The 20,861-nt window shown below is 41.0% G+C and overlaps 2 protein-coding genes across 2 annotated transcripts in view; both read right to left on the reverse strand.

Moving 5' to 3' along the window:
- Window positions 1-11,773, reverse strand: part of LOC144525936 (interferon-induced protein 44-like) — a 241,223-nt gene extending 229,450 nt beyond the window's left edge. Inside the window, exon 1 of the mRNA XM_078263047.1 lies at window positions 11,769-11,773. The gene's annotated coding sequence lies outside the window, so the exon portion shown is untranslated. The remainder of the gene's footprint in view (window positions 1-11,768) is intronic.
- A 3,030-nt stretch (window positions 11,774-14,803) lies between these two features.
- On the reverse strand, window positions 14,804-20,382 carry rasl12 (RAS-like, family 12). Its single transcript, XM_078256726.1, has 5 exons — window positions 20,145-20,382; window positions 19,574-19,630; window positions 17,453-17,526; window positions 16,230-16,409; window positions 14,804-15,134 (listed from the first exon to the last, which is right to left on the reverse strand). The coding sequence occupies exons 1-5, from the start codon at window positions 20,245-20,247 to the stop codon at window positions 14,835-14,837; spliced, it is 714 nt and encodes a 237-aa protein (XP_078112852.1). The 5' UTR covers window positions 20,248-20,382; the 3' UTR covers window positions 14,804-14,834.
- Between the last annotated feature and the right edge of the window lie 479 nt (window positions 20,383-20,861).

A 20,861-nucleotide genomic window follows, 5' to 3' on the forward strand; every position in this document is an offset into this window, starting at 1 on the left:
ATCATTTGGTCCGTGGTCAAAAAGCATCACCATACTGTAAAATTTCTGATTGGTGTTGCACCCCAAGGCTATGTCACTTACATATCTTGTGCCTGGGGAGGGAGAGTCAGCGATAAACGGATCACAATAGAGAGTGGCCTCCTAAAAAACCTGTTACCTGGAGATATTGTCCTAGCAGACGGTGGATTCAATATTGGCGATAGTGTGGGATTTTACTGTGCTTCATTACCAAAGGGAGGAAACAGCTGTCAGTGTATGCAGTGGCGCAAAAAGTGGGTATGCGCTATATGCGGCGCATAGGGGCAGCACCATGGGGGCTCCAAAGCGATGGTAAAAAAAAAAGAAAAGAATTCTATATGTAACTGCTGTTGTGTGTTTCTAAATCATTTCAGCATTTCCTCTATGTTATATAACGCCCTGTCTCATAAGATTCCATCATAGAAAGTTGACATAGAAGAGGGAGCGGGGGGAACGCCGTGAGCGCCATGAGCGCCGAGCGAGCAGGTACGATCGACGAGTAGTGAGTTGTCGGGGGCTAAAAATAGAAAAAGAAAGAGGGAAAAGGAGATGCGTGTCAAGGGATGCGACAGCAGTTAAATAAGTGGATGGTGAAAGACAACAGGTAGGATTTAAAGTGTGATGTCTATGCTTGGAGGCTTGCAAATATTCATGTTAACAGACTAGCTAGTGTTTGCTAATACTGGGAATGTAGCAGCCAAATGGGGATTTACCATGTAATCATGCATATATACTTGCTACCAAACTTGGAGGCTTGCAAATAGTCATGTTAACAGACTGTTCTCAGACTAGCTAGTGTTTGCTAACACTAGCAGCTAAAGTGGGGTTTACGGCTAGCTTAATGCAAACCAATATTGCTGATAGCTAGCTCCATTTAGATTTTGGTTAAACCCTATGGTACCAATCCCATGAATGACATATCTCAATTTTATTAAGGTAAAATAACAACTGGCAAATATAAGGTAGCATGCACAATAAATGACAAGAAGCTGGAAAACATAAGTTATGCAATAACTCTGGTTTACCATGGAATCATTAATAGATTTTGTTTTACCATAAGCTGTTCATGTTGTGCTGTCAGACATACAGGCTATAGTTACATCTGTTGGGTGACATGGATGCTGTAATTACAGGGTCACATCTCTCTCTTTAAAGGTCTATGCTAAGTGGCTCTCCATATTTTTAAAATCCAACATGTGAATGTAATTTCAACAGCAGCACAACCTTACTGCATAATAGTTGTCTTATCAGATGCCATCGCTAGGCTGATAAGAATTTAATTTAGGCTGCTATATTTAACAGTGAGTTCATTTCATTCAGGTGTGAGGATGGTGGATCAGGAAAGACAGGGGACGGCAACAGGTAGGTCTAACATTCGGTGGAAGTGTAGGGGGAGCCACTTGATACCAACAGATTCATTTGTTAATATTATTAATATGGAAAAACTAATATAGAAAATATATTATATAATGTTTGTTTGACAATATGTCTTAGTGGAGAAGAACACAGGCAAGGAGTGAATGAGACAGACATGAGGTCGGCGATGGCATCAAGTAGAGATGAGACCAGTGATGACATCAGGTAGGAGTTCTATTAGACCACACAAAACTAAATGTCCAGTTCAAGCTCCGAGTCCTCCTCACATTCGTTTCATTTTGCACTTTAACGTTAGTGTTGCTTACAGATAAAGTCTGGTTACTTCCAATGCCAAAACGAAATAATTTAACATGTTTTGTTATATGCTATTAGGCTAATCTTGCCACTGCGAATGAAAAAAGCATTTCTGTATCAAAACCCGGCGCGTGGAAAATATAACAATTAGCCTATGTCTGACAGCGGGGACGTAGTAAACAAATCAGGGAGGGGTGGGGGGGGGGGTTGGTATAATCAGTCAGTCTAGTACCTGAGCCCTCACAATGTTGGTCTGGAGCACCTGCTTGGCTCACAGAAGGGGGGAAAGGGAGAAGTAAGGTAGTAGTGTCCAGTACCGGACCCCTGCTGCTTGGCTCTGATGATGATAAGTAGGACAGGGTAGAGTAGTAGTACCTGAGCTCTGACACACATCAGTCTGTAAATATGATTTCAAATGTAATATTTGTATCAACTAGTCCAATTGTACTCGCGATATATATTATATATGTAATGAAATGGATTCCAATTTATTGTTGCACACCATGTTATTGTAGTTATTATAACAATTGTTGAAAAATCTAATCTTGTAAATAAACCACCATGTATTATTCTGTCTTCTCAATGGCATTTCATCTTTTCAGTAAACATCTTCCAAATTGTGTAGTGCTACTCAATATACAACAACATACAGATTATACACATAATACAACAAATATACAATTGGTGCTTTCACAAGATATGAACCTATTTTGATAAGTAATGTCAATATAATGACTAGTATGTCAAGGCAAATTATACAACAGCCAGAACTCACAAAGACCACACTCAGGTCATAACAATATTCAAAATGTCATCTTGTCTCATACAACAGTATTGATATAACAGCCCACTTTCAAGAGTGCCTGGACCAAAGTTCATATCCTTTCAACACATTACACATGTAAGTTTGTAACTTGCTGTCCCAGTATTTCTGGACGTATACTGTTTCTAAAAAAGCACTCAACTTTAGGAATCACATCATCCCAAAGTTCAAGATCAGGCTAAATCCTTCCAACAAAAATGTAATTGCAACACAGTACTCAGCATCTACAATGTGAAGCTGTGCCTGAACTTGGTAGTAGTAGTCATGACTCCGGTCCAGCGTGACATTATCCCCATCATTGATGAGGCAGAAGCCCTTTCCCCCAGCACACAAGCGCAGATTGGCTTCATCTTGGTGAGAGTGTGGGCACTAAAATCACAGTAAGAAGGACATGTGAACAATAGATTAACAAAGTGCAATCTATATCAGCACATTTTGATGATGTGCAATATAGCCTACTTATACTAATATGGAGTAGGACTTTACATTAATTAACATGTTTATCCCTTAAAGCTCTCTCCCCGCTGGTTCTGACGTACACTGGCAGCATGCTAGCAGTACGTGTGTGTGTGTGTGTGTGTGTGATCTCGTGGTAAACATCCTAGCCTACATAAATTATTTACCCTGCCATGCAATTGCAATGAGCAGAGCTGCCAACCTTGAAGAAATTTTATGAGTACAACCCCCCCCCCGCGCACACCCGACAGCCCACCGCCAATGTACGCTCCACCGTTGCCTACCCACCAGTGAGAACACCATAATACATAATATACACATGGCGTCTGCAATCTGAAAATGTAGGTGGAAAGGGGGGAGATTATGATATTCCTGCATATTGTTACAAATATTATGAATTACGTTACATCCACACACACACACAGTTCAAAGGAAAACTAGATACATGTAATTTATATTCAAATACATTTTTTGGCTCATCACTACCTCCTAGATTACAATAAATTATTATTACTGTGTAGATGAATGGAGTGGATGAATGGCTGTAGGTGTACTGAAACTACACAAATGTTTTCTTATATCCTGTCCAATATTTTGTGCCCATATATTTGTTAGTCTAACCAATAGGAGGCAGAGAGAGCTAATAAATAGGCCTAAGTACTTCTATGTTAAAAATGAGAGTCAGACCAGGTTAACACATAGCCTTCTTCTGATTACTATTAATAAGTAATGATTTACTTATAAAGTAACTTTAAATAGGCCTAAAGCAACTACTAAAAAAGCACAAGATTGAAGCCTGGCAGAGACACAATTATAGGCTAATAAATAACATGGGTCAGATATTTTCAGATAGGCTTTTCAAAGGTTGACATGAGTGACATTGTATTATGTCAGTTGCCATCACATTGGCCTAGCAAATAGCCCTATTGTATGCTATGCATCATGAACTGAGCTTGTAACAGCTGGACTCCCTGTTATGATGTCAAGGTCATTATTTATGTTCATAAATTCAATTAGGCTAAACAATAGCCTAACTGTTACCGTTATCTTACGTTAATCAGTACCTGGCCTGTCTAAAACCTTCTAGTTTTCTAGCCATTCCACCACTTTTCTAACTGCCCCCAACTAATGGGAAGGATGGCGGGTGTGATAGGCTAGCCTATTGACACTAGGAACGTTTTTTTCTTATCATCCTTTTATTTTTAATATCATTATGTTTCGGGGGGTGGGCGGGTAGTATTTGCAAGAGTGTATGGCTGCAGCCTGGAGAACTCCTGTCTCATGCTGCTCCCGTCTCATGCCTGGGCATGTCCAACGGTAAACTCAGATGTTCAGTAAATTCAGATGTTCAGAATAGCCTACGAAATCGTGAATTATTTTCTAAATGAAGTCACGGTTAAGTTAGTGAGCATGGGAGGCATGAGACGGTCTCGAGGCTGCAGCCATACCTGACTCAGTATTTGAGTGTGGGACTGTGTTCGTTACCTGTTGCCCCTTCGTGACTGATATCGATGTCTGTCTTGCACACGGTGCAGAGCGTGTGATGAGGTAGCCTGGACATGTGGAGGCAAGGCCATCTCTCCCAATAGCTGTCAAGAAATCGCTGTGGTTTCCAAACCTTTTTTTGAGGCGGTTCAGCCATGGCATGCAAACCTACAGTTATCCGGCCAGCCTGGCTTGCTTGAGGTACTGAATTGAATTAAATGCGCGAAGCATTTGGAGGAAGGGCAGGTGGGCGCAGGGTTAAAATGCAGCGCTCAAATTTGCCGAAAGCTTTTCACTCCACTTAACACGCTGTGGCTCAGCAGCAGAATCAACGTCATATAGATTGCATAGAAACTGAAACCGGCGAAATGAAAGATGCAACAAAACAAACAAAATGTTTGTTGGCATTATAGCCGCTACTGCTAGCATCTTAACACATAAAACAATATAAGAACAAACACTCACCCTGACGAAGACCAAACGATGATCATCGTGGAGCCGTTTGGTACCGAGGTTGTGGACCCACCCGCTGACAAAAAAGTTGTATGCCTCCAGACTTTTATAGGCCTTCATTTGCTGTCTGGTGTAGTACAATGTCTGAAGGACCAGATAGTTGGTGATGTCGACAGCCTCGACTGTCGGCAAATCTTTAAGTTCTACCGAAAACTCACTCATCTTCATGAGGTACGGGTACAAGATGTCCAAGATATGATCTGTTAATTAACTCCTTGTATCTATGTCTTGAAACTGGATCTAAATCCGTACAATATGGACTCTCTGCAATGCTTTCCTCCATAGACGTATTCTCCATGTTTACTTCCTGCCCTCCGTCTAAAATCATCATAATCACGTGACTGAAACCCAGCTATTGAGCAATGTGGGTATTAATTTAATGAAACACAGTCCCATCTGAGTTAGGAGGACCATATATATTAATAAAAGCTACGTTTTTTTATTCATTAGAGACCCTATAGAGATTACGTATCTCCCAAAAGCATCCGCAATGCTGGTTGTCACTGTAAAGTTGCCACTCCTCTACTTATAGTCTGATAGTTACTGAAATCAACATGTCCAGCCCAGTCCCTTTTTAATTTATTAACTTCCGTTTGGGAAAGATGTGTCTCTTGCAAAAATTAAATGTTAAATTTTTTACTTTTAGCAAAATTCATTATGTTCTTTCTTTTAATTGGATTTTTAATCCCTCTAATATTCCATGTCATAAGACTAATTTTATTAACGTTACACATATTGTAGAATATATCTGCAAACACCATCTCTGACTCTTGACCAACCCAAGGAACAACAGAACCCCCCCTTCCCTGCCAAACTCTCCCAACTTGGGCAGGTAAAACCCTGAGTAATTTGGTGAGGGCAGAACTCTACACCAATGGGGACTCCCTAGGGGACCCTCAAATTATCATCCATTAGTTGATTTGTTTAGTTATTGTCATTTATTTTACTCTTAAACAAGTTCTAAGCCAAACCGAGAAAACCATAGGGGATCAATTACTGTTGTACATTTCTTAATTCTTGGTAACCAATTTATCTGCAGAAGATCCAGGAGGCCTTTCTCCTGGAGGGCTTCCTTTGCCTCGGCAGCGGATTTGAACAGTACGGTGCTGTCTTCGGTGAATAATTTCAGTTTAGATGGGTAGTTCACGTTTAGGGTGTCACGATTTTGATTTGAAATTGAAATCGATCGTAATTAAGTCACAATCTTGAATCGTCGATACTGCCACGCCCCCATGTCACGTCCGGTCGGCTTGTCAAGTGTAAAAAAACACACGTGTTGAAGTGCTGCGAGTCAGTCAACCTCCTGTAACTTAGCTAGAGCCAGTCAAAAGATAGCATGGCAACTGCAGATGCTGGAGACCCATTGACAGAACTTGAGCCCCCTCCTCTTTCACTGAGGTGTGTGAAAGTGTCGAAGTATTTTGGATTTCCAGTGAGTTATGTTGACAACGTTCGCGTTGTTGACCGGAGATTTCAGCTTTCATATCGTTCAGTATTTTCCCGATTGTCTCCTCCATTGTCTGTTTCCCACGGCGTCCAGTGTTTTTAGATTTGAGTTTACAAGTTTGTGTTACTGCTGTGACATGAGGAAGGCTGTTCATTCAAAATACTAGATGAAACCTAAAATGTGTTATAAAATGAAGATTGCCATTTTAAATGATTAAAGCCATTTGCTATACATGAGATATATATGTAGTGCTGGAGCACAGAAAACCTTCAGACCTGATAACACCACCTCCTGTTGGGAGAGGCAAGAGGAACCCTTTAAACCCTTAAGATTTTCATTGTCATGTGACCAACTCTAGTTTCCCCGAACAGGAACAATTACCAGGAGGCGTATATTTTAAAAAAGTAAATCAAATTGTACAAAATATAGTTAAAATCACAATTGAAATGGCAGAGGTAGGTTAAATCAGTAAAATAATAAATGAGATGGCAGACACCAGTCTGCAGTCTTAATCTCCTCAAAGTAGGAAGGTCGGGTCGGCTCGCACACACCACCCCGGGAGGCGGCTGCAGGAGACAGACAGGCCCATCACCAACAAGAACATGCACTACGTGCCTATCTCTACAAGATGCGCTAGAAAATATCATTGCAGTGTCGATGTAATGCATACACACCACTACAGAGTGTCACCCAGTGCAGTCTCACCACAAGGAGGCAGTGTGTCGACACGGCCCCAGCCTTGTACAGGTTCAGGCTGTGGATATACAGAGAGAGGAGAGCAACCTGCATTAATATTACCATACAAAGATATGACACTTAGCTGTGATCACAGTAAGGCATCGTTTGGGGTTTTTAACGGCAGTTGGCATCCTATGCATTGCATTACTGCTTCCTACTGGTAATTACTCGTTATCTATTTTTTCATTCCATTATAATTTTCTAAGTAGTCCGATGCTTTTCAAACATGTAAATATATGTTTCCTTCCATTTACAGAAACCCTACTTTCAAGGCCATCTTTGAACCTGATTTCCACTGGTCATAATGTATGTAATCCTGCTAACATGACCCGTCTTTCTTGATTGTATTTCCTGCATGAAATCAGGACATGCTCCACCATTTCTTTTCCTCACACAGACTGCAGTGCCCAGTTGGGTGTTTTCCTATTACAAAAAGTGTACCGTTCAGTCTACTGTGACCAATTCTCAATTTACTGATAGTTACTTGCTCTTTTTGGTTAGCCCCACTGTTTCTTACTCCTCCTACTTTATTTGTATGCATGCAAGTGTCTCCCTTTTTTCCCCATTATCCCAATATTGTTGCCACTGTTTGGATATTTCCCTCCATGCTATGCTTTTCCCCTCTGATTTTGACAGTTTAATATGCAGTTCTACATTTCCTTTCTTCTTTCTTTCTTTCCTCCTTTGCTAATTTATCCACTCTCTCATTTCCTGGAATTCCTGTATGTGCACGTACCCACATGAACACCACAGTTTTACCCTGATTGGCGAACCTTGAATGAGTAAACAAAATGTCATACACTAAGTCTTCTTCTAAGATGATTTCTGGTTGATCCTACTTTAATACTTGACAGTGCTGACACTGAGTCACTACAGATGAGTATTTTACGTGCTGCCACCTCTTCCACATTGTAATGCTAATAGAACTCCAAGTATCTCAACAAACACTTACTTGGAGTAATAATCCACACAGCAAGGAAATACATGACAGGGAACACAACAGGAAACAGTACGCACAGCAAACAGAACGTCATAATCTGACAAGAGACAAAGACATAACAGAGACTAAATACACAGGGTAACAAGGTAAAACAAGGGACAGGTGACACAAGGAATCAGGACCAGGTGAAACACATCAGGGCGGAGCAAACAATCACAAAGGCAACAGAGAGAACAGAGAGACTACAAAATAAAACAGGAAATGGAAAACCAACAGAAAACATGAAACCAACTTAACACAGAAACTTGACACAGGGACTAGATGTGACAGTACCCCTCCCTCAAGGGACGGCTACCAGACGGCCCTAAAAAAAAAAACGTCCACAGAATAAGGCAAACAGCCCAGGGAGGGCGGAGGGTGTCCGGAGGAGGGACGAACAAAAGTCAACCCTGGAAGGGCGAAGGGAGGACAAAGAACGGGGGCGACACAGGCGACAGCAGGCTCGGGAACTGAATTCAGCACAGGGCAGATAGTGCGGGACAGGAAGTCGAGCACAGAAGCAAAATAAAACATCCGGTTCATTTTCTAAATAAAATACACCATGCTCACGGCGGATCATATTTCCCTGCACTACACCTTGAGAACACAGCACAGAGTTGTTTCCCTCTACTCCTCTGGATGGAAACAAACTGTTGTTGGTTTTGTGGTTCTATTCTACATGAATTTGCGAGATCTCGTGGGTCCTCGTGACTACAGCTGTCAGTCATGGCTGCAGCCGTACCGCAACAAATCCGGACCTGGTGGGTATTGACGGACGGCGGAGCACGGAGCCGACGCACAGCGGAGCCAACGCGCAGCGGAGCCGGTCCGCAGACGTTCTGCATTCGGTGGAAATCCCCAGTGAGTCCCTCAGGGGGGCAGACAGGACCGCGAAGACGCTCTGGAGGTCGGTGGAGTGGATATGACACATGCCTTTGGTGTGGGAGACCTGGGTTCGATTCCCACTGCGATACATCAACCAATGTGTCCCTGAGCAAGACACTTAACCCCTAGTTGCTCCAGAGGGGTGCAACCTCAGATATATATAGAAATTGTAAGTCGCTTTGGATAAAAGCGTCAGCTAAATGACACGCAACGTAAGGTATTTTGGCTATACACGGTCATATTGACCGTTTGGATTTTCGCGGTATTGTTTTTAATCTTTTGGTGTTATAAGTTATGTTATAAATAAATTTCCGTACCATATTTTTCGGATATGAATGTAGCCTATGAAATAATTACGGTTTACTATGCCATGATATGAAGTATTGAAACACTTAACCTATTAGGCCTACTACTCAGATGTATAATTAAACTCGTTAAAATTTACATTTTGGTATTATTTCGTTTTTCTAAAGATATCCTAACACAATACATGCATTAATATCACAATTAGGTATTTATCATGAGAGATTATAGAGTTTGGAATCTGGCAGTCAAAATGACCACTCACGGCAATTCTAGTAGTTTTTTGAATTCCGTCACTTCTAGTGTTAAGACTTGATAAATATATTTCAGCGACGAATATAACTCTGCTCCCCACTCCAATCCTGCAAGACACCTCATACCATTTATAATTTTATCACATTAATTAACAACATGCCTAATAGGTTCTTTCCACGTCAGTCTCGTATCAAAATACACACCCAAAAAATGAAAATGATCAACTCTCTCCAAGTTATTTCGATATAGTTTCAGATTATAGTATGAGTTTTTTTCTTGTAAAGAACATAGCTTTAGTTTTTTCCACTGAGAATTTAAATCCCGTTGTGTTCCCCATTCTTCAACTTGTGTAACTGCATCCTGCATTTTCTCAATCAGAAGTCAACATTTCTCCCTCTTTTCCACAAATCTCCGTCATCTGCAAACAGTGATCTCCCCATGTCCATTGGAATATTTACATAAACATCATTTATCATAATAGAAAATAACGTTGGACTTACTACACTCCCTTGAGGTGTCCCGTTTTCTACAACATATTGGCTGGACAGCTCTGATTCTATCTTTACTTGAATAGTTCTTTTATCTAGAAAGTCCATTACCCAGTTGAACATTTTTCCTCCAACTCCCATAATATGTAACTTTATTAGAAACCCCTCTGTCCATAACATATCATAGGCTTTCTCAACATCAAAAAACACTGCAACCACTGTGTCTTTATTTACTTGGGCTTTCCTTATCTCATCCTCTAAACACAGTACCGGAGCCATAGTGTTCCTTCCTGAAGCCACTTTGATATGTAGTTACCATGACTCTACTTTCTAGACATTAACTTCTCATTTATCATACGTTCCATTAGTTTACATATGTGTGATGTCAATGCAATTCGTCTGTAATTCCCAGACCTGCTTGTATCTTTTCCTGGTTTCCTTAGTGGGACAATTATTGCCTCTTTCCAACTCTCTGGCATTTTACCCTCATCCCAAAATTTGTTATATAGCATCAATCATTTCTCCAGGCCTCCAAAACTGAAATGCTTTACCATGCTATAACAAACCTCATCTTTACCAGGCACAGTTGTACCCAATTCATCTAGTGCTCTTAATTCCCCCATACTGAAAGGGGCATTTTGTCCATCATCAAAATTTGCTTTCCTCCATAGAGACTCCATGTTTTCTGATTTTGTTCTTTCTCTTCCTCTTCTTTCATCTTCAGACAAATTATTCGAGCTATGCACTTTAACAAATGTATTTGCAATCAACTCTGCCTTTTCCTTATTTGTTACTGCTGTCTCATTCCCTTCAGTCAGAACTGGATAACTCCACTCCTTTCTGTCCCCTTCCATCTTTTTAATCATACCCCACACCTCTCCCACCTGTGTTGTGCTGCCAATCGTATTACAATATTTTCTCCAATGTGTCCTTTTTGCCTGACACCAATCACTCACCTGCAGAAATGTTCCCCAATTAGCCTTTTCAAGTATCCATTTCCCACCTGTGCCTTTGCTAATCAAGGAGGTATTAATATTTATATTGCACCAGACTGGATAATGATCGCTTCCTATAGTCCCTTCCTGATACACTGACCAATCACACACTGGTGCAATGGTGTTAGATACAAATATAAGATCAAGCACAGATTCTTTACCTACATTAATATCTATTCTTGTTTTACTGCCATCATTTAAGCATACTAAATTCTCAACAACTCCTCTATTACCTGCCCATTTTTATCTGTTCTGTCACTCCCCGACAACACGTTGTGCCCATTAAAATCAGCGCACCACATAATGTTCCTACTATCCTGCCCTTCTACATCCTCAAGCATGTTTAAATCTAGCCTTTTGCAGGGATTATAATAATTTACAATTACCAACTCCATTCCTTCAGCCCACACTTTCACTGCCACCTTCTCCTGCTCACTCCCTTTACCTAGCTCTCTGTAAGGAATACCTTGCTTTACAAAAGTAACGCACCCTCCTTCTCCCCACTCCCTCCTATCTCGCCTCACTGCAAAATTCTTTTAACCAGGATTCTTGAATACATACAATGTCTGATTTATCTCTTCTACTAACAATAAACCGTTGTAAAATCTTGTCCATTTGAAATTAAACTTCTTGCATTCCATTGCAGAATTAACATTATTATCATAATCAACCCAAACATGCTGATTCTTGACTAGTACCCAGACATGTATAAAGTACTAGAGACCCAGACCTTATTTTTAAAGATTATTTTTTGGGGCATTTTAGGCCTTTATTTGTATAGGACAGCTGAAGACATGAAAGGGGAGAGAGAGGGAGAATGACATGCAGCAAAGGGCTGCAGGGCGGAGTTGAACCTGCGTCGAGGAGTAAACCTCTATATGTGCTACCCAGGCGCCCCTAGAGTCCCAGACTTGAGTAAAAGTACAAGTGCTCTATCAAAAAAGTGACTTGAGTAGAAGTTGAAGTGCTCTTTAACCACCACACTAAAGTGGAAGTACTAAAGTATTCAACATTTTTTGTACTTAAGTATTGCAAGTAGTTTATTTTAAAATGTACTACTCAAGTACTGAAAGTAAAAGTACAAGTATTGTGTTATGTAGTTATTAAAGAAAGCAGTCAAAAGTTTGAATATCATATTGTTTATATTATTTCAAATGTTTAGCCTAGAAACTAGGCCTGCACGATATTGGAAAAAACGTACATTGCGATATTTCTTTTTCCTGCGATATATATTGCGATATGAAAAATTTGTAGGGGAGTGCATCTATATAGAAAATAAAAATGAAAAAGGAACTTTTCTAATGTGAACCATTCTTTGTTGACTTTAATGCTTTACAAACACCAAAGCAAGTAAAGTGATTTTGGAGAGGGACATTAGGTAGATAAATACACTGGTTGACTGACATGACACCATTGTATTCATATAATACTGAATGAATGAAATGAATTATATTAATAATGCATGCATATTGCTTCCTCTAAATTTTAGGTTGTGGTCGACTAGCGCGGCCTGCTTTGGTTGTTTGATAAATTGATCAAAATAGATTGTGATTGGTGGTTTGCTGTGCATGCATGTCACGCACTAGCAACAAACTGTGTATCCAAGAACACTTAAATCAGTGTAAATTACGTTATATCAGACACAGACTTCAGTTGTAGATTAGTGTTACATTTCCAGCGTCGCGGCACCGAACCATAACGTTAGTTGGGACAGACGCCTTGTTTCTTTAGGCTTTAGCTTTAGCCTGGCTGGTAGCAGCTTTCTGTGGTGAAAAATGGCCGGGAGATGTCGTGATAACGTTGCATTAATCAAGTGATTTACTTCGTCTTTGCAGCAAACATAAACCACTGACTATTGTAGCTTCACTACCCACGGAAATGTGCATCACTGTGTCAGTGGCAGCTGCCGCTTATGGTACTTTTCTACACATGGAGCCTCACTTCCCACAACAATAAACCCCGTCGGACTAACGTTACGTCACATACGCACGTTGCCCACATGGCCACCTGTCTTAAAGGTGAAGGCTCGGCCGGTAACAATCGTGTAAAAGGAGAACGGTGAAAGTTCACTTTTCTATCAAGCAGCAAAAAAGTTTAAGCGTCAACATCGCAACGTCCTGTCGCGCATGCGCACATGGCGATGTAACAAAATATCATGCATCACTAGTAACGAGTAACGATGCAGCACATAAAAAATTTATCATATTTTCTCATTGAAAATATGTACTGAAGTAAAAGCGGAAGTAGGAGAAAAAAATAATACTCCAGTAGAGTACAGATACAGCCTTTTCGTACTTATACAGTAGTGAAGTAGTTCTACTTCGTTACATCTCTGACTGTACCCTGAGCTCATCATTCACCTCTTCCCATTTTAGCCCTCTCATACCCAAATTATGTTCTGTTGCTTTCACAATAACCTGAATCTTTCGGATTTAATCTCATATGTTGCATTTATAACTCCAGCTATACAAGTCACCAATTTCTTCTTCTCTCTTCAAGCATTCTTTTTTTCTTGGTGCTCTTTTGCTGCCACAAACTCTTTGCCACCTTCTCCCTCCTTCTGTCTTTTCTGTCCTGCCATATTAACTGCCTCAGCATATGAAATTGTTCCCGTCACCCTTATCTGTTGGACCTCCACCTCTTTTTTCAATGCTTCACAACCCCTGTAAGCAACACTGTGACTGCATCCACAATTACAGAACACTTGATGATGTGTAGCACATGTCATCTAAATTGTGCGTCCTCTTCCGGAAAATCTCCTATCCAAATGATGGTTCCTGAAGTCCCTCCAGGAGTTGATGGCAAATTATTTCCGTATTTTTTTAAAGAAAATTGACCAAAAGCAGTAGCCTCAATTTAAAAGACTAACGTATCAAACTTCTGACGTGCTCCAAATTCCCCAGTCGACACTCAGTTTCGAAAAAATACTGTAGTGTCCTGTAAACACAATTGTAAACATCAGCATACTGTTTAGGGCATCTGTCCTATTGCTCCAAGTTAAGCAGACCACAATGCATTGCTAACTACAGTACTAAACTGTTTAACATGAAAACAGTATTTTAGTGTTGAAAATTGGCTGTAAACTTACAGCAATTGCTTACAGTGCAGCCATTTAAAGATTTAAAGCAAATTAAAATTAGACAATTAAAGCCAATGGAGGGAGGCCAGGATGAATCTTTTTTTGTTCCAATAACATAATGCACCGCAGACTACAGGGCAGGGGGATTTCTGCTTGAAATATTGTGACTTTATTTTCATTAAATCACAACTTTATTTTCCCAATATTATGACTTTCTTCTCAAAATATTACAACTCTCCAACATGAGCAGAAATCTGGCTGAAACACATCTGAGGCGTTTATGAATGAAATTCAAATGAATGAATGTATTGAGGTGAATATGCCACATGCACATTTATAAAGGTTCTGTTCCCAAAAAAAGACACAAAGAGCAGGGAAGAGTAAATCCTGCCTGCACGTGTACTGAGTGACTCAGCAGAGATAACACTGATGACAAAAGTTAATCGACAGGAGAATAAATTATAAAGGCTTGAAAGAAAAACAGAATGCCTGAGAGCCTCACTGCATTATATTCCATTATGTTTTAATATCTTTATGTTTTTATATTTTAAGTCACCTGCCAAAGGAATTTAGTGTTTTCCATTTCCACCATGTATTGATGCATAGAAATGCAGGAAATGAAGTGTTTTTGATGCTCCCCTTCATGTTTTAACAAAAGCTGGGTTCATGTTATTGTGTCCACCCTGTGTCTGCGAGCAGTCAGAAGATCTTGAAGCCTTTGAGCAGGGTGAGTGTGGCAGCCTTACGTCTGCTCTGCGCTCTGGAAGTCTTCACGGTGAGCAGTGTGGCGGTGGCAGTGGTGGGGGCAGGCAGCTCCGTGTAGCAGGTGGGGGGGAAGGAGGGGACAGAGCTGATGTAGACAGCTGGAACCAGACGTCTCCCCCTCCTCACCGCCTCGTGGAAGACACGCTGCACAGACAGGAAGTCCAGACAGGCTGACACCTCGAAGAACACACAGCCGAAACGAGACGCCAGCAGCTCGCCATCACAGCGACTCACCTGCCTGACACAGAACGCACCGGTCACTGACAACGCTCTCAGTACTGGGGTCATCACTTCATCACTTTTTATCAATTATCTTTATTATTTTTTGGGAGCATAGATGGAAACAAGGATCCTGAGTAATAACACTTTTTAGATTACAATGCAGTGTTGAACATTATGAGTTTTTTTTACATCAAATACCAATGTTTTTCAAATGAGATATTTTTATGACGCCTACAGTTTGGATAAAAATGTTTGGGGAAGCTATGTTTCAGGTTTGGTTAGTTAGGCAATTAAAACAATTGGTTAACCTTTGGTTAAGATGAATATAGTCTGGCTCCTCCAGTGTTACAGTCCTCAAAGTCCTTCAAAACTGAAAAAAGAAAGTCGGATGCAAATTCACCGCTGATAGAACTGTGAATTGCTATCTCAAGCTCCGATTCACTAAAGATATTGCACTAATTATATTACGGTTCAAACACGACCATAAGGTTTTGCAAGCTAAGTGAAATTTTCGCATATGCGACCAACATTCTACAAAACATTTCCAGTGGTCGCACCTGATGATCATAATCATAATCAGGAGATACCTACTTCAATCAAGTAACTGGACCGACGCTGTCTGGCAATGAATGAGTGGTGACGGGACTGCGCAGCAGGAACAAGAGTCAGCATTAACGATGGTAAGACCGGACTCAAGAGCGCAGTACAATGACCTGAACTGAGTTAGGAACTGGTACACGGACATAAACTTTGGGGACATAACATACTATTAAAATACTTGAATTGAATTTCAAATTAAATTATTTCGAGAACTCATGACAGGCTAATTTCTGTTATTTAAATATAAATCTTTGTGGGGACCCGTCATTGACATAATAATTCTATCCCTATTCCTACAACCAAGTCTTAACCCTCAAACAGCCCTTTAAAGTTGTGGGGTCCAGCATTTTGGCCCCCACGAAGCTGTCCGGACCCCACAAGTATACTGTATTCCCGGTTTTTGGACCCCACGAATATAGTTAAACAAGAACACACACACACACACACACACACACACACACACACACACACACACACACACACACACACACACACACACAGAGATACTTGCCTGTATCTGTCCATGTCCAGTTTGTTCCCCAGCAGCATGATGGGAGATTTCTTGTGCAGGGCGAGTGTGTGCAGGTACAACTGGCAGCCTTTAAAGCTCTCCATGTTGTTGATACTGTAGACGACGACGAAGGTGCTGGCCCACGACAGATAACGCTCGCTGTTCACTGGACCCTCCTTCACACACACACACACACACACACACACACACACACACACACACACACACACACACACACACACACACACACACACACACACACACTCCCAGGTGAGGACTCAGTAAGGCCCTCGGGAGACACTAAAGGAAGTGATTGCAGCAGGATGCGGCTCCACCATCGCTGTTTGCACTCATCCTTTGGATGGCATTTTGGGTGTTTGCAATATAAGTGAAGAGAAGAAGAGAGTTGTGTACAACTCCCCATATTGAATATGAACTTTAGGGTAAAACGTATATTAACATAAATGATTAAGTCTGACGCACACAGTCCCAGCATGCCTCTGAGTTACATACGCCACGTTATTGGAAGGAAACTTCCAATAACGTGGCGGTCCTTGTTAAATAGCATGAAACTCAGGCTACTGTTTGAAGGGATTCAGACAGTTATGAGTCCTCTCTGAAAGGTTTGCATGTGCTGTCCCTGCCTCAGTGGAACTGGAATGCAGCTGAGTTTCTGTGAGACAGCAGTGTCTGTGTTTCACCTGCAGGTGGCAGGCCTTGCTCACAACTGCCTCTGAGCCTTGGTTCTCCTCAAGGTTTTTATTACTTCTATGATCTTTGATGCACAAAAAAAAACACCTTCCTTGAGTCCAAACGATCAAACAAAAGTCAGGACATTAATCTCTATAGGGACCCATGTTCTGCTGTTGTATTGTCATGACGTCTGTTAGAGGTTAGTGAAAGTTAATGAAGGTTAGTGAAGGTTAACGCCACCATAAGCTCCGTACGGACAGGAGAGGCCCTCACAGCAGCTCAGGAATATCAGGGTAGGTATACTGACATGGGTGGACTATTAATAACACACCATTGCTTTTAAAACTGATTATTATTATTATTATTATTGTGTTTGTTTTGGATGATAACATATATGTTATTTGTGGTCTTTAACGTAAAAATACACACTATATAGCAGAGTAGATATGGGGGTGAATCTGTGATTTGATTTTTATTTCTTTTTTCTATCTTTAATGGAAGTAGCAGTAGAGTCTCCAACACATACCTGATCACAGGTGTCCATCACTCTCACTGTGACAGGCTGCTGGTCCACCGTCTCTTCTGATGAGTAGATATCCTCTACAAGGCAGCCAATCACACAGAGAAGAGACTGTTTTCGCACATACAGCTCCATGTGTTTCTGCACTGTCTCCACTCCAAGCTATGTTGCACAAACATGTTAGTTTTCACATTCAGCAGCTGGAGGTTTCACAGCAGGATCCGTGACATCACAGCTGGCTTCAGACTGAACCTACAGTACAGGGTGCTGTGGAGGGGGGAGCGCCCAGCTCACAACATAATGTCCAGATGTTAAACTGTACAAATCAATATTTCATTTATAACTAGGTCCTTTAACTTTTGTAACTTATTGTGGAAACCCCATATAAGACACTCATTATTATTCCAAGCAGAGTATTTCTGTCTTCAGTGGACGAAGGAGCGCTGCATGGCTAATCCCACAGCTGCTCATCAGTGCTACAAACAGGAAACAGGAAGTCAGGCTCCATAGTAAGTGGTGCAGACAACCATTGGGGAAAAAAACCAAGGCACTCCATGTTTAGGTGATATTATAAATGTATTCCTCCAGCATATGGGCAATCTAACCCAGCAACATGTATTCACTCAGGCCTTCATCAGCATCTGAAAAGTCTTCTCAGGCAGTTGTGGGGGGCTTCTCTAAGTACATGTGTATATATGTATGTATATTATATATTTGTATTTGTTTGGTATTTTTAGGAATGGGTATAGTTTCCCCTTTTGTTAATCACTTGTTGTAATCATCAGTCTTATTGTAACTTGACATGTCTTTGGTCAGTATGTGTGTATGGCCATGTTGTGGTTGTAGCGCCCTGTGTGGCACACATGTTGCTAGAAGCCTACCTCAGTGGCCTGGCAAACCTTTTGAGACGCTGATGAAGTGGGTTGGTGGGTTAGATATGTGGCTATATGCTGCAAGAGTTGGTTTTTCTATTTGCGTTTGTCTTTTTGCTGTATATATTGTGTGTGTGTCTGTGCTTTATATTTCCCTGTTTGTTTGTGTGTTGTATTGCATGTTTGGTTTTTGTTGAGTATTAGTTGTTTTTTTTCTCTTTGTATAAGGGGAAGACTCTGAATGAGTCTTTAGGCTTCCTTCCTCTCCTGCACTAAAATAGTTTTTAATCTATTGTATGGGCTGAGGTTTTCTGTGGTTGTCTGAAGCACATCAGCCAAACTTCCTGTATTCTGTTTTTACAGTATGTTATATCTTAAAATATGTCTACAGGAGATCTTTAACTAAAGCTACCAATACCACCATGTACAAATACTCCATTACAAGTCCTGCATTCAAAATGCTACTTAGGTCAAAGTAAAGAAGTATTCTAGGCAAAGTACCTAGAAGTACCAGCAGTAAGGTACTGGAGAAGGAGATGATTACTGGCGATGAAGAAAGGGAAGAAGAAAACAGGTTCTGCTACAGGAGATTGAATAAAGCTCAACAGTGTGGTTCTGGAAGTAAAAATTCTGTTCATTTTCTCCATAACGTTTTAGATTATCAGCCATGAAGTCTAAACCATCCGAGGTAGACTGACCTCGAGCTGTGAGGTTGTGAAACTAAAGTTTCTGTTCCTGTAGAAGCTAGAAGTATGAATGAAATCAACCAGGTTTTAAGAATAACAAGTTTTATTCGGGATCTTATGGAGAGGTACTACACTTCCCACAAGTCTCTGATTGGTCCAATTCGCATGTTACCATGGAAATGTTTACCATACCTGCAAACCTGCGAATGGCTAGAGCGAGCTGCTACCAATGAATGTTTCTGAAGTTTCCGTTTTCAAAATGTTCTTTTGCGCCAAATCAATGTTTTACGGTCACGAGTCCCCTCGTAGCTGGTTGGCTTGGTTCCAGACTTAAAACTCTTTCTATCAGCACATTTTGAAACGTCAAAGAAACAATTGAATGGGAATAACACTTCCGGAACCAGAGCCATTAAAAAAAGTGGGTGGTAACTATAGAGCTCTATTGCATTGTTTGGATTTGCCTCTCCTCATGCTTTCTGCAGGTAAAGTACAAGTACCTCAATATTGTACTGCGGTACAGTACAGGAGTTATGTATCGCCTTGTTTAAATGAAAGCAGAGAGATCTCACCTAGATGAGGGTCATATTCACTGATGAAGCGCTTTGTGAGGAATTTGACAGTCAGTGCTGTAAAACAGAGACAAGCAAGGTTAATGTGGAACCTCAGGGGCCCGGGGTCACTGAGGGCCCTGGGAGAACCAACATTCACTTTCAAATGAAACTCTGGGCCGTGTTGACTGAAAATAAACAGCACACAGAGGGTCGGGGCTTTCTGTGTCTGACCTTTGACAACAGCTTCCACTCAAACTGAAGAAAATAAAGAAGTGTCAGTAGTTTATAGCTTCAAAGCTTAGAACTGAAGTAAAGATACAGCCTGTAAATTCTCATTTAATAATGTATTTTTTAACAGAAATAAGTAATTTTACTGGTTTGTGTGAATGCAGTCAGCTGCTTACTTTATCGAAAATTATGACTTTGATAAATAAACAGAAATGTCTAAAACATCAACAGGAAGAATACAGTTGTTTAGCTACTAATTCAGCTCACTCAGTATGAACTACATTCAGTCCAGCTACAGTTTGAAGGTAAGGCTAAGGTTTCTTGAAATGTTTGAATATAAATACCTAAGTTAAAGGCAGACCTGATTTCCCGGAGCCCGTCACACCAAGCAGCACCAGGTTACAATGGGCTGGACTTCTGTCAGCAGCTGCAAGTGGCTTCACCTTCCCAAACATCAGCGACATGATGATGGTCCGACAAAGTTCTTCATATAATGCCACTTATTCCCCCCCAATGCTTTCTTCAATAAAACAAATGTCTGTACAGACGGCTGTGGCTGAAAAGTCCTCTCCAGATCCAAGTGGACTGATAGTGCCAGACGATGTGCTGTGGTCAGTGGGAGTCTTCTGCTCCTGAGGAGGGGTGGGCCACTCATGCATTGACCTCTCCATTTCAGGAAGAAGACTTCAAACCAAGCTTGTAAAATCTGAACTGTAACTTTACTGAGGCCAATCCCTGAGCTCAAACGAGGATGGCTGGGATTCTGCATATAAGGCCTGCTGCTGTTTCTCCTTTTGTTCCATAGTGCAAACTTTTCTGGGACTGGGGAAATACATCACCCCACCATTCCCCCACCCATCTTTAACAGGGGGAGGGGGGGGGGGGTTATACAATAAATAAATAAATAGATTTTCATTTTAAAAAGGCCTTTTTTCAAATGACTACTTTTATTTATTTCATGGGACTTTTATTTCATGAAGTCGGGGTGGTTTGGGATCAGATCATGGTGATCAAACCCCTGGTGCTGGGTCAACTGCTGAAACGAGGCATTAGAAAGTTTGTCACTAGGCCAGAAGTA

Source organism: Sander vitreus, chromosome 1 (genome assembly GCF_031162955.1).
Source record: "Sander vitreus isolate 19-12246 chromosome 1, sanVit1, whole genome shotgun sequence".
Lineage (NCBI taxonomy): Eukaryota > Metazoa > Chordata > Actinopteri > Perciformes > Percidae > Sander > Sander vitreus.

Bases quoted from the DNA above. Each gene is read 5' to 3' on its own strand.
- rasl12 (XM_078256726.1), bottom strand. From the start codon at position 20,247: ATGTCGCTGATGTTTGGGAAGGTGAAGCCACTTGCAGCTGCTGACAGA. The intron at 19,631-20,144 runs GTCTGCCTTTAA...TCTGTTTTACAG, and splicing joins GACGGGCTCCGGGAAATCAG to CACTGACTGTCAAATTCCTC. The intron at 15,135-16,229 runs GTATCTCTGTGT...TGTGTCAGGCAG, and splicing joins ACATGGACAGATACAGGCAA to GTGAGTCGCTGTGATGGCGA.